We start from the raw sequence: 12,355 nt of genomic DNA, 5'->3' as shown, positions 1-12,355 counted from the left end.
AGCACTGTTTTCAATATCTCTTTCCCCCATGGGTTATGAGCATCAGAGACAGCTCCCTAGCCTGTCTCTCTCTCAAGAAGAGCTTAAGTACAATCCTTCTTCTTGAAACAACTTAATACTTTGTGGATTGCTCTACCAGATACAGTTGAAACTTGTCAACAGATCAGAAATGATCTGGGGGAGAAACAGCATGAGACAGACTGGATGTTCACCTGGGACTCGTTTACCCAGAAAAGGGGCTAAACAGGGGCCTGTGTCTTATGTGCATATAACACATGTTCATATACCACAGCCATGGCTTTCGAGTGAAGTTAACGAGGAATGAATCCATCATCTTAGGACAAGAGTCCTTGGAGAAACCTCCACAAGAGTGTACCTGCTCTAGAAGAGTCACAAACATAAACAGAACCGGGAAATAAAAGGGATAGTTGGCCTAGGATACTCCTGAGAAACCAGGTTTTCCATCTTTAAAGAGATCTTTAGGATGGAAGAAAACCTCCTTTTATGCTCTCGCTTGCAGGGAATATGGGATTCTTGAGGTTTGGAGACAAATTCAACTACTTCAGACCTCAAAAATGCAAAACTGATACTGATTAAGGAAAATGGGGAGAAGACACATATTGAAGCACACTGTCTCAGCAGGGAAAAAGAGATTATGGAAAGCTGGGAGATGGCCCTCAAACCACCAGGCGTCTAGTCTCTCTCTTGATCAACAGAAAGCTCTTCCACAGCACTTTCTGAAAGACAATGTCTTGGATTTAGACAACCTTGGATAACCTCCAAAACCACAGATAAGTAGTTCTGAAAATATTTTTCATTGTGTTATGTGATATTTACATATTACATTCAAAAAAAAAAAAAGGAAGGAACACAAGCTAGATCTTCATGACTGGCCTCATGACCAACGGTATTGTCTCCAACTTCACTTTTCTCCAAGTTTGGGAAAATGCACAGCTTTGAAGAAAGATCTTACCTGATAATTTTCATGTATTTTTTGTGGCTTAATATGCTTTATTTGAACACAGCCAATGCYGATGGATAATATGGATTCCTCCATTAGTGGCAAGGTCCCCGATTCCTGAACAGATCTCACTTCAACCTGAACTCGTCGAGATTGCCCCTGAAGAAGGGAACAATTTGAAATATTTCAAAAAAAAGTATCAAACCATCAGGTATAAAATTCTGAAAGTTTAATGGCGGAGAGACCTCTACTGGCAGCCATCTGCAAGTGACATATTTTGAGTGATATGTTTTGAAGATCAAATGGGCAAGTCTTGCAATCAGCCAAATGACCAAGCATTTAAGAGATGCCACTTCTGTCGCAAGGATTTATGTCTACACAATGTTCAACATTTGGCAAGTCCCCTCAGACAGTGTACTTTTCATTGAGGATTTTCATAAGATTTAAGATTTTTTAAAAATACTTTAAGGTTGAAAACAGGATCTCTTCCCCATCTACAAGAAAGCAAAAAGAAGGCTCATGTGTTCAGCCTTCCTGATGTGGTGTGGACCTGATGTGAACTTGTTGCTGACTGTGGTCTCCTTCATGCAAAACTCTCTCCCACTGATGCTATCAGTGCAGCAAAGTAACTGCCTTCTTTAGACAATAGGAAAATATCAAAAAGTGCTGGAGAATTTAGAGGTTCAAGACCATGTTTCACCCACAAGCTTGACGGTCCCATGGACACCATCCCCCTATCATACAAAATAAAAGCTTCCCATGTTCCTGTAGTCCCTTTTCACTGACCCTGAAGCTGTGACCTTACCTGTCTGAGCTGAAAGATGCCTCCGGTGCTCACGTCCTTGGCAGGAGTCACCTCCACTGGGCAGTATTCCCCGTTCTCGTTCAACTCTAGAATTTGAACCCAGAGCTCTAGTTTTCGGGTTACTTCGCTCCACCTGCAAAACATGCCAAGAACTGTCATACGTGGGATTTTTTTTGTCTTAAAACAAAACAAACATCCTACTAAACCATTCAGTTTGGAGACCTGAAGGCACACTTCTGCAAATGTCACTCATATCCAGACAATTTAAGCCTTTTCTTGATTCAAGCACCAAACCCAATTCCAATCAAATCTAATTTGATTCTAACATTTAAGCTCTGGCTCCAGCGACTGCCACAAAAGCCCAGGGTTGTCAGTGACATCAGACCCACACAGATGGCAGCAGAACTAAATGTGCCGTCAGCTTGAAAGCTCTTGAGATTCAAGGCACCTTTTTGAACCTCATCACATAATTGCTTTCCCTCCTTTTTTTTCCAAGAGCTTAAATAAGAAATTAACACTTTTGTAGGATCTAGAAATTAAAAAGGATGATTATACTTATTATCCAGCTACCAAACCTAACTCTACTTTATAACACTATTTCAATCTTCTCTTTGTCATATTCTTCTGTTTCTAATTTATTTTTTAAACTTCTCTACATATGACTTAATACCCGTTCAACATACATATAGGCTGGCACAAAAACAACCAAAAAACAGCAGTAAATGAAAATGCAGAACAATTTTCTGAAAGGAGAAGCAAAAAAAATAAAAAAAAGTAGTCAAGCTTACCCTGGGAATAACAAATGGCTGCCAGCAAAAAATCAAAATGCAGCAGTCTGAGTTCCCATATTGTTGCATATTTATTCCATTCAAAATAATTAGCAAAGTACTTCTTCCAATGGAAGTATCACACCTTGTAGCACTTTATGGTCTAGAATGTACTGGGGCCTGAACTCCAATACATCAGTCTACAGTTAGAAAAACTACCTTGACATCTTAGGCTTCACAGCTCCTTCTGCCTCAGACCAACATGAAAGAAAATAACGAGTCTGGATTCTTTGTAAAAAATAGAAGGGACTTTGCTTGAAAACTTTAAGGTTTAATATTTTTAATTTGAAACACAGAAAGAAGTACTCCTTTCTTTCTTTTTTGAAGCCCACTAAGATATCACATGTTATTTTCTCAATAGACAGTCTATTCATTCTAGTCTACTAGACAAAGTCTCAAATATCTGGTTCAGTTTTCATCAGCCCAAAAAACGTGACCGCTTGTCTCAAACCTCCTGCAAAATTTGGCCTTACAGATGGTAAATTTCCAGAATCCCAACCTGAGGATCTATTTTCTCTAGTTACCTGTCACGAAGACTTCGCGTTTTGGCTTGAATTATCCCCAAATCCCACAGGGCTGGATTTTTGCGATCACCACTCTGCTTGTGCCCGTAAACCTCAATCGCCAAAGCACCATCATAAAGATGCTCCATGAAGTCTTCAGAAATACTTACAGAAAATTCCTGTATGCAACCAACAGAACAAATTGGTTAATGACTCTGAATCCCCAACACTCACTTCCAAAAAAAATCCTTCCATCCACCTTTCCAAAAAGGAAAAGTCTTCCTTGATAGTCTACATAAGCTCAACTGTAGTCACATTAATACGACTAATCTCATTTAAATGCCTCTGCTGTCTGAAATTTCTGCAAAATCCATTAAAGGTTTTTGACAAAGTTGTTTAAGGGTCTAGGAGCATTATCAGAGCTGTTACAGTCTTATTTACATGGGTGATCTTTCCTGCTGTGTGTATTCAGATCCTACCATTTTTAAGAACAAAGCRGTTAGCATTTTCCTATCCATATTGATGGCAACAAATTAACACCAAAAGGCCATAGCGAGGGTCAGAGCCCTGTTGTTTTGACTTTACTATTTTAATGTAGTATTCTGTTAAAGTTATTCTGTTCCCCATGACATTAGGACATGATGCAGAGGAACAAAAACACCTGTCATCTCATTTTGGGGAGGCAAGGCAAAGATGTACAACTTACTGAAGATCAAAGTCTTAAAGAATTGAAAAATGATCACATGCTGCCCAAATTCACATTTCCTAACATTTAGAATCCAAGTCTCAAAACTCACGAGATATTCAGCTGTATCCACTTTAAAAATTAYAAGCTAAAAGGACTATATTCCTCAATGCATTAACAAACTAGAGCAAGAACAAGATGAAAACAGAGGTAATGACTGGGATTCATCTCACTTTAGATAACTCTATTAAAGATGTCTCCAGTCAGCTAGTTGCTCTAGAGTCAACAGGCCAAAAGAGCCACTTAAGTGACACACTTGAAGGTGTGTGTAAGGATGAAAGGTCTCTTGTCCTAGAACTACCCATCTGCTTGAGTGTTTTTTGTGCACTGGACAGTGTAGTACAATGGATTCTGAAGAGGTTTTGAGTCTTATTAAAGATGATTAATAAAACAGAAGATTTACACTGCAGTGATCGAAGACAACCATGCACCGTGGCTCCTTGTTGCTGGGAGATAAGGAAGGATCCACCTCAGGTGCGACATTAACTGGCTCCAGCTGATCCCAGAACGTGTACTTGCAGAACACAAAGTTGGAGAGGTGCTGGGGTAAGCCTGTAGCTTGAAGTATTTTAATCTAGAAAAGAGATAAGAAACACAGAAGTTATTTGTCAGGAATCAAATGAAATGGCCTTTGTTAGAACAATATTTTTCTGGTCCACTGCAAGGGATAACTAAGAAGTTTGGGGGGACAAAAAGGCTTTATAAAATACAAGTTTCTGCATTGAAACACACTGGAGTATTTTTACTGCATCAGCTTAAAATTGCCACTAGATGTCACCAAGCACCTACTGGAATGAAAGCAAGCGGAATGGAACACACACAAAAAAYACTTGTAGTGTACGATGCACCAAAACTTTTGCCCCCAAATTGGTCATATTATCCACTAACTCAATGATCAGACAGCAGCATTTCAGGTCATGAAAACGAAGACCATAAAAACAACTAATACCAGAGTATTAAGCTCTGCATACACCACTGATTAATGGTCTATTTCTTTTGCCCTTTTTTATGTTTTTTAACCCCAAAAGTCAGGAAAGGCTTCATACAGTCTACCAATACGTCCAAAGGTAGAACTCTATTGTGGGGCTGAATACTGGAAATAAACACTGTGGAAAGAGTTGCAATGAGACATTCAACAATCAGCAAAGCAGTCAATGCACCACAGACTTTCTCATTTTAATACCCAGGTTGGAAAGCAAGAAGTTTCCTCACAGGCTGGGATGCACCTGGGCAGGAATAATCCCAGGGATCAGCACAGATCAGGGGTTGACCTGCTGGAGAGCAGCTCCACAAAGCGGAACCTGGGAGTCCTGGGGACACCAAGTCACCCACGGGGCAGCAGGGCCCTGGTGGCCAAGGAGGCCAGTGGGCTCCTGGCTGCATCCGGAGGCCGTTGGCAGCAGGGCAGGGAGGGGATCCTGCCCCTCTGCTCAGCTCTGCGGAGGCCAAAGCTGGAGCGTTGGGGGCAGCTCTGGGCTCCCCAGGACAAGGGGGCCGTGGAGCTGCTGGAGAGGGGCCAGCGCAGAGCACCAGGGCTGAGGAAGGGCCTGGAGCAGCTCTCGTGTGAGGAGAGCCCGAGCGAGCGGGGCTTGCTGAGCCTGGAGAAGAGGAGGGTGAGAGGGGAGCTGGTGAGTGTGTCCAAGGAGCCGAGGGGAGGATGGAGGGAGGAAGGTGCAAGCTCTGGTGGGTGGTGGCCAGGGGCAGGCCAAGGGGCAGTGGGTGCAGGTTGCAGCGCAGGCAGCTCCATGTGGCCGTGAGGAAGAACTTGTTTGGTGGGAGGGTGCCCGAGCCCTGGCCCAGGCTGCCCAGGGAGGCTGCGGAGGCTCCTGCTCTGCAGATCTGCCAGCGCGCCGGGATGCGCCCGGGTGCCCCGTGCTCTGGGTGTCCCTGCTGGAGCAGGGGCTGCGCTGGGGGAGCCCTGCGGGTCCCTTCCAACCTCAGCCATTCTGGGATCCTGTGGTTCTGTGATGTATCTGCAACTCACCATGCAGACGAGTTTTCTCTCCTGAATGTCATTTTCCTGTGAAGATTCTGGACTATCCTCACCTCCTACCAGCCTGTCCTCTATCTCCCCACTCACTCGAACAACTTCAACGTGGAGACGACCAGATACCTGATGAAAAAAAGGAGGGGAGGAGGAGGAAAAAAAAAAAAGTTACTTGGGTTGCCAGGGAACAGTAACGTTTTTCAGGTACCYATAGGTACTGCTACTGCCAATTCATCAGCAAACATTTCCTTCCTTTTTTATTTTGTGCTACAGATTTGTTGCCTCAATGAATGCTTTGGAGCCACTAGAGTCCCTGAGAACAGCAGGATGTATCTCACCCACCTTCCCACCAGTCTCTGGAGAGCCTGCAAAGCGTAATTCAATTGTACATTCAAGGGGTACAATTGAGGACATTGCTTAGTAAGCTCCAGCTGCCCACAGAATGCTTCTGTTCTTGATACTGGTTCTACTAAACATTTATTTGGGGTTTGTTTGCTTAGAAAGGTGGGTGCAAAGCTTTCCTCTTTCACAATCACTATGTGGGGACTTGGAGCAGCCTAAACAACTGTACAAAAAAATTTGGATTTGCATAATCCCAAATTGTTAGCAAAGGACTTGTGCACAGGAAACTGGAATTTACTGGTAATAAGAGCTTTAGGCTGTCATTAAACAGTTGAATGGGGCTAGATTATAGAAGGAAGGACAAACCTCTCCCTTCTGATTGATGATGGGAACGGCATACTGTAGTTTCACATCATAGAAGAGGCACTCAAGGAAGACATTGGCTACTCCAATAAGGCTGTGGTTTTCCTGTTCATCATAGAATGGATCAGCTCGCCTGAAATATGCTCTCATCACCTGGAAGCAAGTTCAGAATAACGTAAGAAAAACAAAGTTTTCAAAGCAGTGCACAACTAGCCCAGCAACAATAAAATGGGCACAAGCAAGAGATCAAATTCAATCGCAGTAATGAAAGCCAGAGTTTTATTTTGAGGACAGTTTCTAGCAAATTCTCCTTAACTCTTTTCGACTTAACACTTGTTGCATTTACTTAGCACTTCTTTTCTGTGCATGTTTCCACCATCAAACTACATGTGCAAGCAAGCATTAAGCTGACAATATAAGGGCACTAAATTAATTGAAGACTGCTTCAATACTAGAAAAAATAAATAAATAAACAAGCCCTACACCCTCTGCCTTTTCCCTCTTCCAATAAAACCAGAAAATTGTCCCACATCTACTTAAACTAAAAATTTAACAGGGATGTAATTCTAATCAGCACAATGCTGGTGCAATTCTCATCAGCACAATGTTGGAGTTCTCATTTTTACTTACTGGGTTGTCTTCCTCACAGTCTTTCCACTCTTGGTAGAGATCTCGCATATCTACCAGTCGGTTTTCCAGTTTTTCTAGTGACCAAATCTGTTTGCCTTTCCCTTTCCTTCTCACCTGAATAGCAGGCTCACTGAGAATTGCACCTCTCTGGAAAACAGTAAGATAAGGAATTCACGTCACAACAATGAACACATAGTTCAAAAAATAACAACAACATAGCATGCACTAACAGAGCCATGAATATCTTGGCAAATTATCTGAACTTACCTTGGCAAATTACCTGGACTGTTTCATTGGAGCCACAACAAGAAAAATATGAACTCTAAGGCAAAGTTATTGAACAAAAAAGCAATTCCACTACAGCTATCTTACCTTACTGTTAGCATTAAGGCTTGAAGCTGGGATCTGGAGTGTGACTTTATACTCTGTCCTCTTGTCTAATTCCTCTCCAATGAAATTGGCTTCTCTCACATACAAATTGGCTTTAACAATCTGCTCTCGCAGCTTCCTCAGGCTGTGGGTCAACATTTCCTCTCTAAAAGAAGGGGATTTTCAKGGAGACAGAAAAAATAATGACATTTAGGAACTGAAATTCAGAGYACAGTGCTAATGACCACTTGTCAGAGGAGTTTGTTCATTCAAGTTAGCTGCTTTTTAACACAAAGACCAGGGCTATTGAATTGCACTTCTGTTGCAAAATAATAAAAAATGAGTATCTGGATGAATTTAGCAGCAGGAATATCAGCACACTTTTGGCTTTGGAGACTTTTCCATACATCTGCTCRAAAGTGTGCACTTGTGTGGCCTGTTCCAGAGTTTCCCCATCCTGAATGTGGATGTTTCATCTTGCAGAGAAAGGTTTATTCAGATTTGCTCACTGACCTCCCTGCTGAGTGCATGAAAGCATCAACTGCAATGGAGGGATCTAGCACAAAACATTCCAGATAGACAACTAAAGCCTTGTTCGATTGCCTCGAATACCAACCTAAAGAAGCAATTTCTGAAACAGAAACTATTTTCTCACTACAGTGCCCCTCTCATTCTCGTTGTTTCAGGGAAAGCTCCGTCTTTCTCTTGCTGCAGCTCTTTTTGACAAGACTGGCAAAGACCAAAGACTCTTCACAGGCAAGTAGTAAATATCCCCAAGGAGGTTTTCTGTGAAGAGGCACTGTGGCCCCAACATGGTTGTAAAATAAGTCAGCAGTCTTTCCAATGCTCTGGATCTGTTTTTTTTTCTTTTTCTCTGGCTGCTGGAACCTGCCCAGGTCAGACAGATGTAATGGAGTAAAGAGGAAAACAACCCTCCAGCAGCTGAGTCAGGAATACGCAGAAGACAAGACACACAGAAGCCTCAAAACTTCTTCAATCACTTTAAATTTAGTCAAATTTAATGCTGGTGAGGACAGAGTTTCTCCTTAACTGTGAAACAGACACTCTTCTGTTTCTGTCTTTTCTAGTATCACTGCTCTGCTTATTCTTACGTCGATATTTTCGCTCTGTCCTTCGCACTCCTCTGCAGGTTTCTTCTCAGAAAGCAGGCAGCAGGGTGGGAAAACTGCAGAATTCCCCAGCACTAAAAAAACTCCACATGTGACTACCAGGGATGTGCATCTCATCACTCACCTCTCCTCTGCCCACTGCCGTAAGCGCTGCTGAGCACTGGGGGAATGGAAGGAGAACCTGTCCATGCTGCGGAAATGCTGCTTCTCCGGGGACAGTCGCCTCCGCAGCTGCTCCAGTTCATGCTCATACATCAGTCGCTGCCGCTCAAGTGCAGATCTCTTCTCCTCTTCGTGCTGCTGCTCCAGGCTTTGCAAGATAGACTGCATTGGATCTAGGCAGACGTTGAAAAGAAAGAAGAATTTCTGAGTTCAAACATCCAATAAGCATAAAATTAAATGGAAATGGTGACGCAGTGAATATGGGGCAGAGACTGAGCTTCAGAAGTAAGATCTTCCCCAGGTTCTGCTTCAATTATTTTGTATGATTTTGGGCATGATTTTAGGTGCCTTGATATACCACCTCCCCTCCCTACTGAAGGGATGCAGTAGCCTTTGAATTCTATGGGGTGAAGAGCACCTGAACAGTAAGAAGAATGATTATAAAAAAGGAAGGGGAATTTGCTTTTTGTTTTTAAGCACAGAAAAAAAAAAAAAAGAAAATATTATTAATGAACTACGGAATAAATAAATATCAACAGAACAGACTGGATGAATGATTTAAGAAAATCTGGAAAGAGAAAGGCAAGTGGAAACAAACTTCTTGCTGTTGCCATTCTGGAACAGCTATGTAAGACCACAAAAACTGAAGAASAGGGTTTCAGGAACAGAGATCATTATGGCTAATGCCTGAGTCAGAAACAATGCAAGAAAAATACCCAGCAAACTGAAAATACCTTCATTCTAGACTGCAGTACCAGCAATAATCCAGTTTGAGCTTTTGCTTTTTTCTTCTTCTTCTTCACAAAAACTGCCAAACACAACATTCTGCAGCTGTGCTTTTCCTCTCGGGTGCAAAAATGGCTAAGCTGACTCACTCATAAGAAAATTTCTCCAAAAGGAAGTTACAAGAGGAGAGCATTTCTCTGGCAAAGAGTGCCTGAAGATGCAACAATATATTCTGTGCTATTTCCAGTAATTTAGTTGCTGCTTACCATTACTACCAAGCGCCTTCATAGTGACTTCCATCTGGGCATACTCATAGCTGAAGTTAATCTCACTAGACACTTCACTGGAATTGTCTCCATCTAAGTCCAGCTGCTCGACGCTGTTACTGCACTTCATAGAGGTGTCTCGCTCTTCYTCTTCATGTTCTGCCTTCTTTTTCTTCTTTGGCAAATTCAACCTTGAAAAGAAGGAGATGTTTTAAAAGAATTATTAATTGTTCCACTCTGGAAAAAATAAAGGTTGCTTGAAAAGATTATTAAAATTAAGCAGTTTGTCCAAAACAGTATCGAGTCTTTTCTTTCACAAATTGCTTATCTTTGGTGAAYGCAATCAGTGCCAAATTGCACAACACTCAATTACTGGACAAAATGAGTTATTAGTTAACTAAAAGTCATCATCTCACCAAAGAGATCTAATGATAATAGCACAGATAACAATAGTAAGACCCTCATCAGGCAGCTTGCAGTCCTTTGCAAATGCAAGAAGTTGCTCCAGCCTTCTTACTTTGAAATTGAAGCTATGACATCTATTATTCAAGAATATCTGATCATCAGTGTTGCCTTTATGACCCCCCAAAAAAAGAAATCAGCTCCTCCTGTTCCTTGAAGGCTCACTTGACATCTTTCCTTATACTATAAAGCAAAACAAAATTATCTCAGAATGTCTTTCATGTCTTTCATACCTGAAAAAGTGGTTGTTTCCCCATAGTATTCTGTCTCCATGATGCAGCTGGACAGGACCCGTAACAGCAGAACCATTTACAAATGTCCTTTGAAAAGAGGAAAAATCCAAAGCAAAGGCACTTTTATAGGTTGGTKTTTTTTTCCTAGTACTTTTTTATTTTTTCATTGTAGCTAGTTAACATAAGGGTAGAAGCTCATGGATTATAAACAGGCAAAACATCCCCAGAAGCTTCAGCGAGGGCTGTTTCACAAACTCCTCAGTCTCAACTTCTTTCTGTTGTGTAAGTTTGATGGAATTTGCTACTTTGGGATAGATGCTACGACAGCTATGTCTGGGGAATACAGTTATTGCTTAAAACTGGAGAGTCTGCAGAAAAGGAAAAGCAGTGGAAATAAATGCTTTCCTGAGGCCTTGAAATACGAACACAAAATACACTTGAATAAGACATCAGAGAACTCAGGTGTTCACTTAAAGACAACTACAGAGAAGCATCAAAAAATTTACATTTATTTCCAAGTTAGACAAAGCCTGAAAATAGGATCATAGGATAATTCATATTGGAAGTGATTTCAAGAAGAACTATTTCAATCTCCTGCTGAAAGCAGGGTCAGCAATGAAGCAGTGTGGATGTGAAATTCCTGAATTTTGTGGATCTAACAACAGGGTACTGGAGACATTGAAGATGCAAGTCATTTTGAAATCAGTCTAAATATAACATCTGTTTTGCAAGTACTAATCTACACTAACCTGAATCTACAGTATTTGCTGTACGTYATTCAGCATCTCTCTGAAAACTTAAGACTACAAACTCTACCAGTGGCAGAAATCCATTTTGAATAAAAGCTAAGAGTTTACAGAAAGGAAAATGACAATTCAAACGAAACCCAAAAGCAGAATACAAGAAACAGAATTTTCATATGTCATACTAAATGGAAAAGTATGTGTTTTTGTCACATTTTTGTACTGCTAAGCATAAATACTAGCTAAATCTACAGCTATTATACAACTAATGCTCTTTCTTGATCATTTACCTTGTGTTTTTCTGAGGTGTTAACATCACCTGTCCTTCTGGAGTGATGTCTATAATGCAATGTTCAGGAAGAATTCCCATTCCACATAGCTGRATATCTTGAGAGTTGTCTGATCCTATTAATGTGTGCTCCTGTGGAAAATTARTTCAGATGTTAGCAACGGATTGCAAAAGTTCATTAATTCCAACTCAGCCACTCTTCTTTTGGATATATCTTCTCATCTCATTATAAGGTTAGAAAGTGAAATAAAATAAAGTTAGAAGTTAATACTTCCTGTAGAGGAAAAAAAGGTGAAACAAATAGTGCAAGCAAATTGTTAACACTTCTTAGAAAAACAAGCAGGGAATCTTCAGGAAAGTTAATGGTCAACAGTTCAAACCAAAGATGAAGAGGTTTTTAGAATTAAATTATGAAATCCAGTGCCTCAGCATATTGTGGAATAAAAGAGTTCAAAAGGAATCAAGACAGGTTCATGATGCTTAGACCTAATGCTATTACACAGGTCACATCTAGATCATCCTTTGGCACAGTAAATCCCTGAACTACTTGAAGTAATGAGGGATTTGGGAGAGAAAGGATCACTCTATACATGCTCCTGGTTAATTATTATTTTTAAGCAAATCTAAGCAACTTTTGAGGTACAGATATAGTTATTTAGGTAAGTCAGATGGAGTTTAAATTCAATGTTTTTATAAAACAGTTAGTAAATAAGCAACTCCGCCTTACAGAGGATGTGGGTAAAATAATCTAAGATCCCAGAAAGTTTAATCTAGGTAAACCCAGTGCAAGCCTTTTTACCACAACAATTTCA

The 12,355-nt window shown here is 41.0% G+C and overlaps 1 protein-coding gene across 1 annotated transcript in view; it reads right to left on the bottom strand.

Moving 5' to 3' along the window:
• The window catches only part of KIF13B (kinesin family member 13B), a 93,977-nt gene that overhangs the window by 30,245 nt on the left and 51,377 nt on the right, over positions 1 to 12,355 (bottom strand). The window contains exons 14-25 of the mRNA XM_026040895.1: positions 11,545 to 11,675; positions 10,512 to 10,598; positions 9,817 to 10,007; positions 8,787 to 8,997; positions 7,536 to 7,698; positions 7,164 to 7,310; positions 6,537 to 6,686; positions 5,826 to 5,954; positions 4,245 to 4,415; positions 3,118 to 3,275; positions 1,767 to 1,899; positions 974 to 1,120 (exon numbers count right to left, since the gene is read on the bottom strand). Of these exons, the coding sequence (XP_025896680.1) occupies positions 974 to 1,120; positions 1,767 to 1,899; positions 3,118 to 3,275; positions 4,245 to 4,415; positions 5,826 to 5,954; positions 6,537 to 6,686; positions 7,164 to 7,310; positions 7,536 to 7,698; positions 8,787 to 8,997; positions 9,817 to 10,007; positions 10,512 to 10,598; positions 11,545 to 11,675 (1,818 nt within the window). The remainder of the gene's footprint in view (positions 1 to 973; positions 1,121 to 1,766; positions 1,900 to 3,117; positions 3,276 to 4,244; positions 4,416 to 5,825; positions 5,955 to 6,536; positions 6,687 to 7,163; positions 7,311 to 7,535; positions 7,699 to 8,786; positions 8,998 to 9,816; positions 10,008 to 10,511; positions 10,599 to 11,544; positions 11,676 to 12,355) is intronic.

This window comes from Nothoprocta perdicaria, unplaced genomic scaffold (genome assembly GCF_003342845.1).
Source record: "Nothoprocta perdicaria isolate Ctin4 unplaced genomic scaffold, notPer1 scaffold_101, whole genome shotgun sequence".
In the NCBI taxonomy this organism is placed as follows: domain Eukaryota; kingdom Metazoa; phylum Chordata; class Aves; order Tinamiformes; family Tinamidae; genus Nothoprocta; species Nothoprocta perdicaria.
Note: the sequence above shows the minus strand (reverse complement) of the source record. Positions and strands in the feature narration are given on the sequence as shown.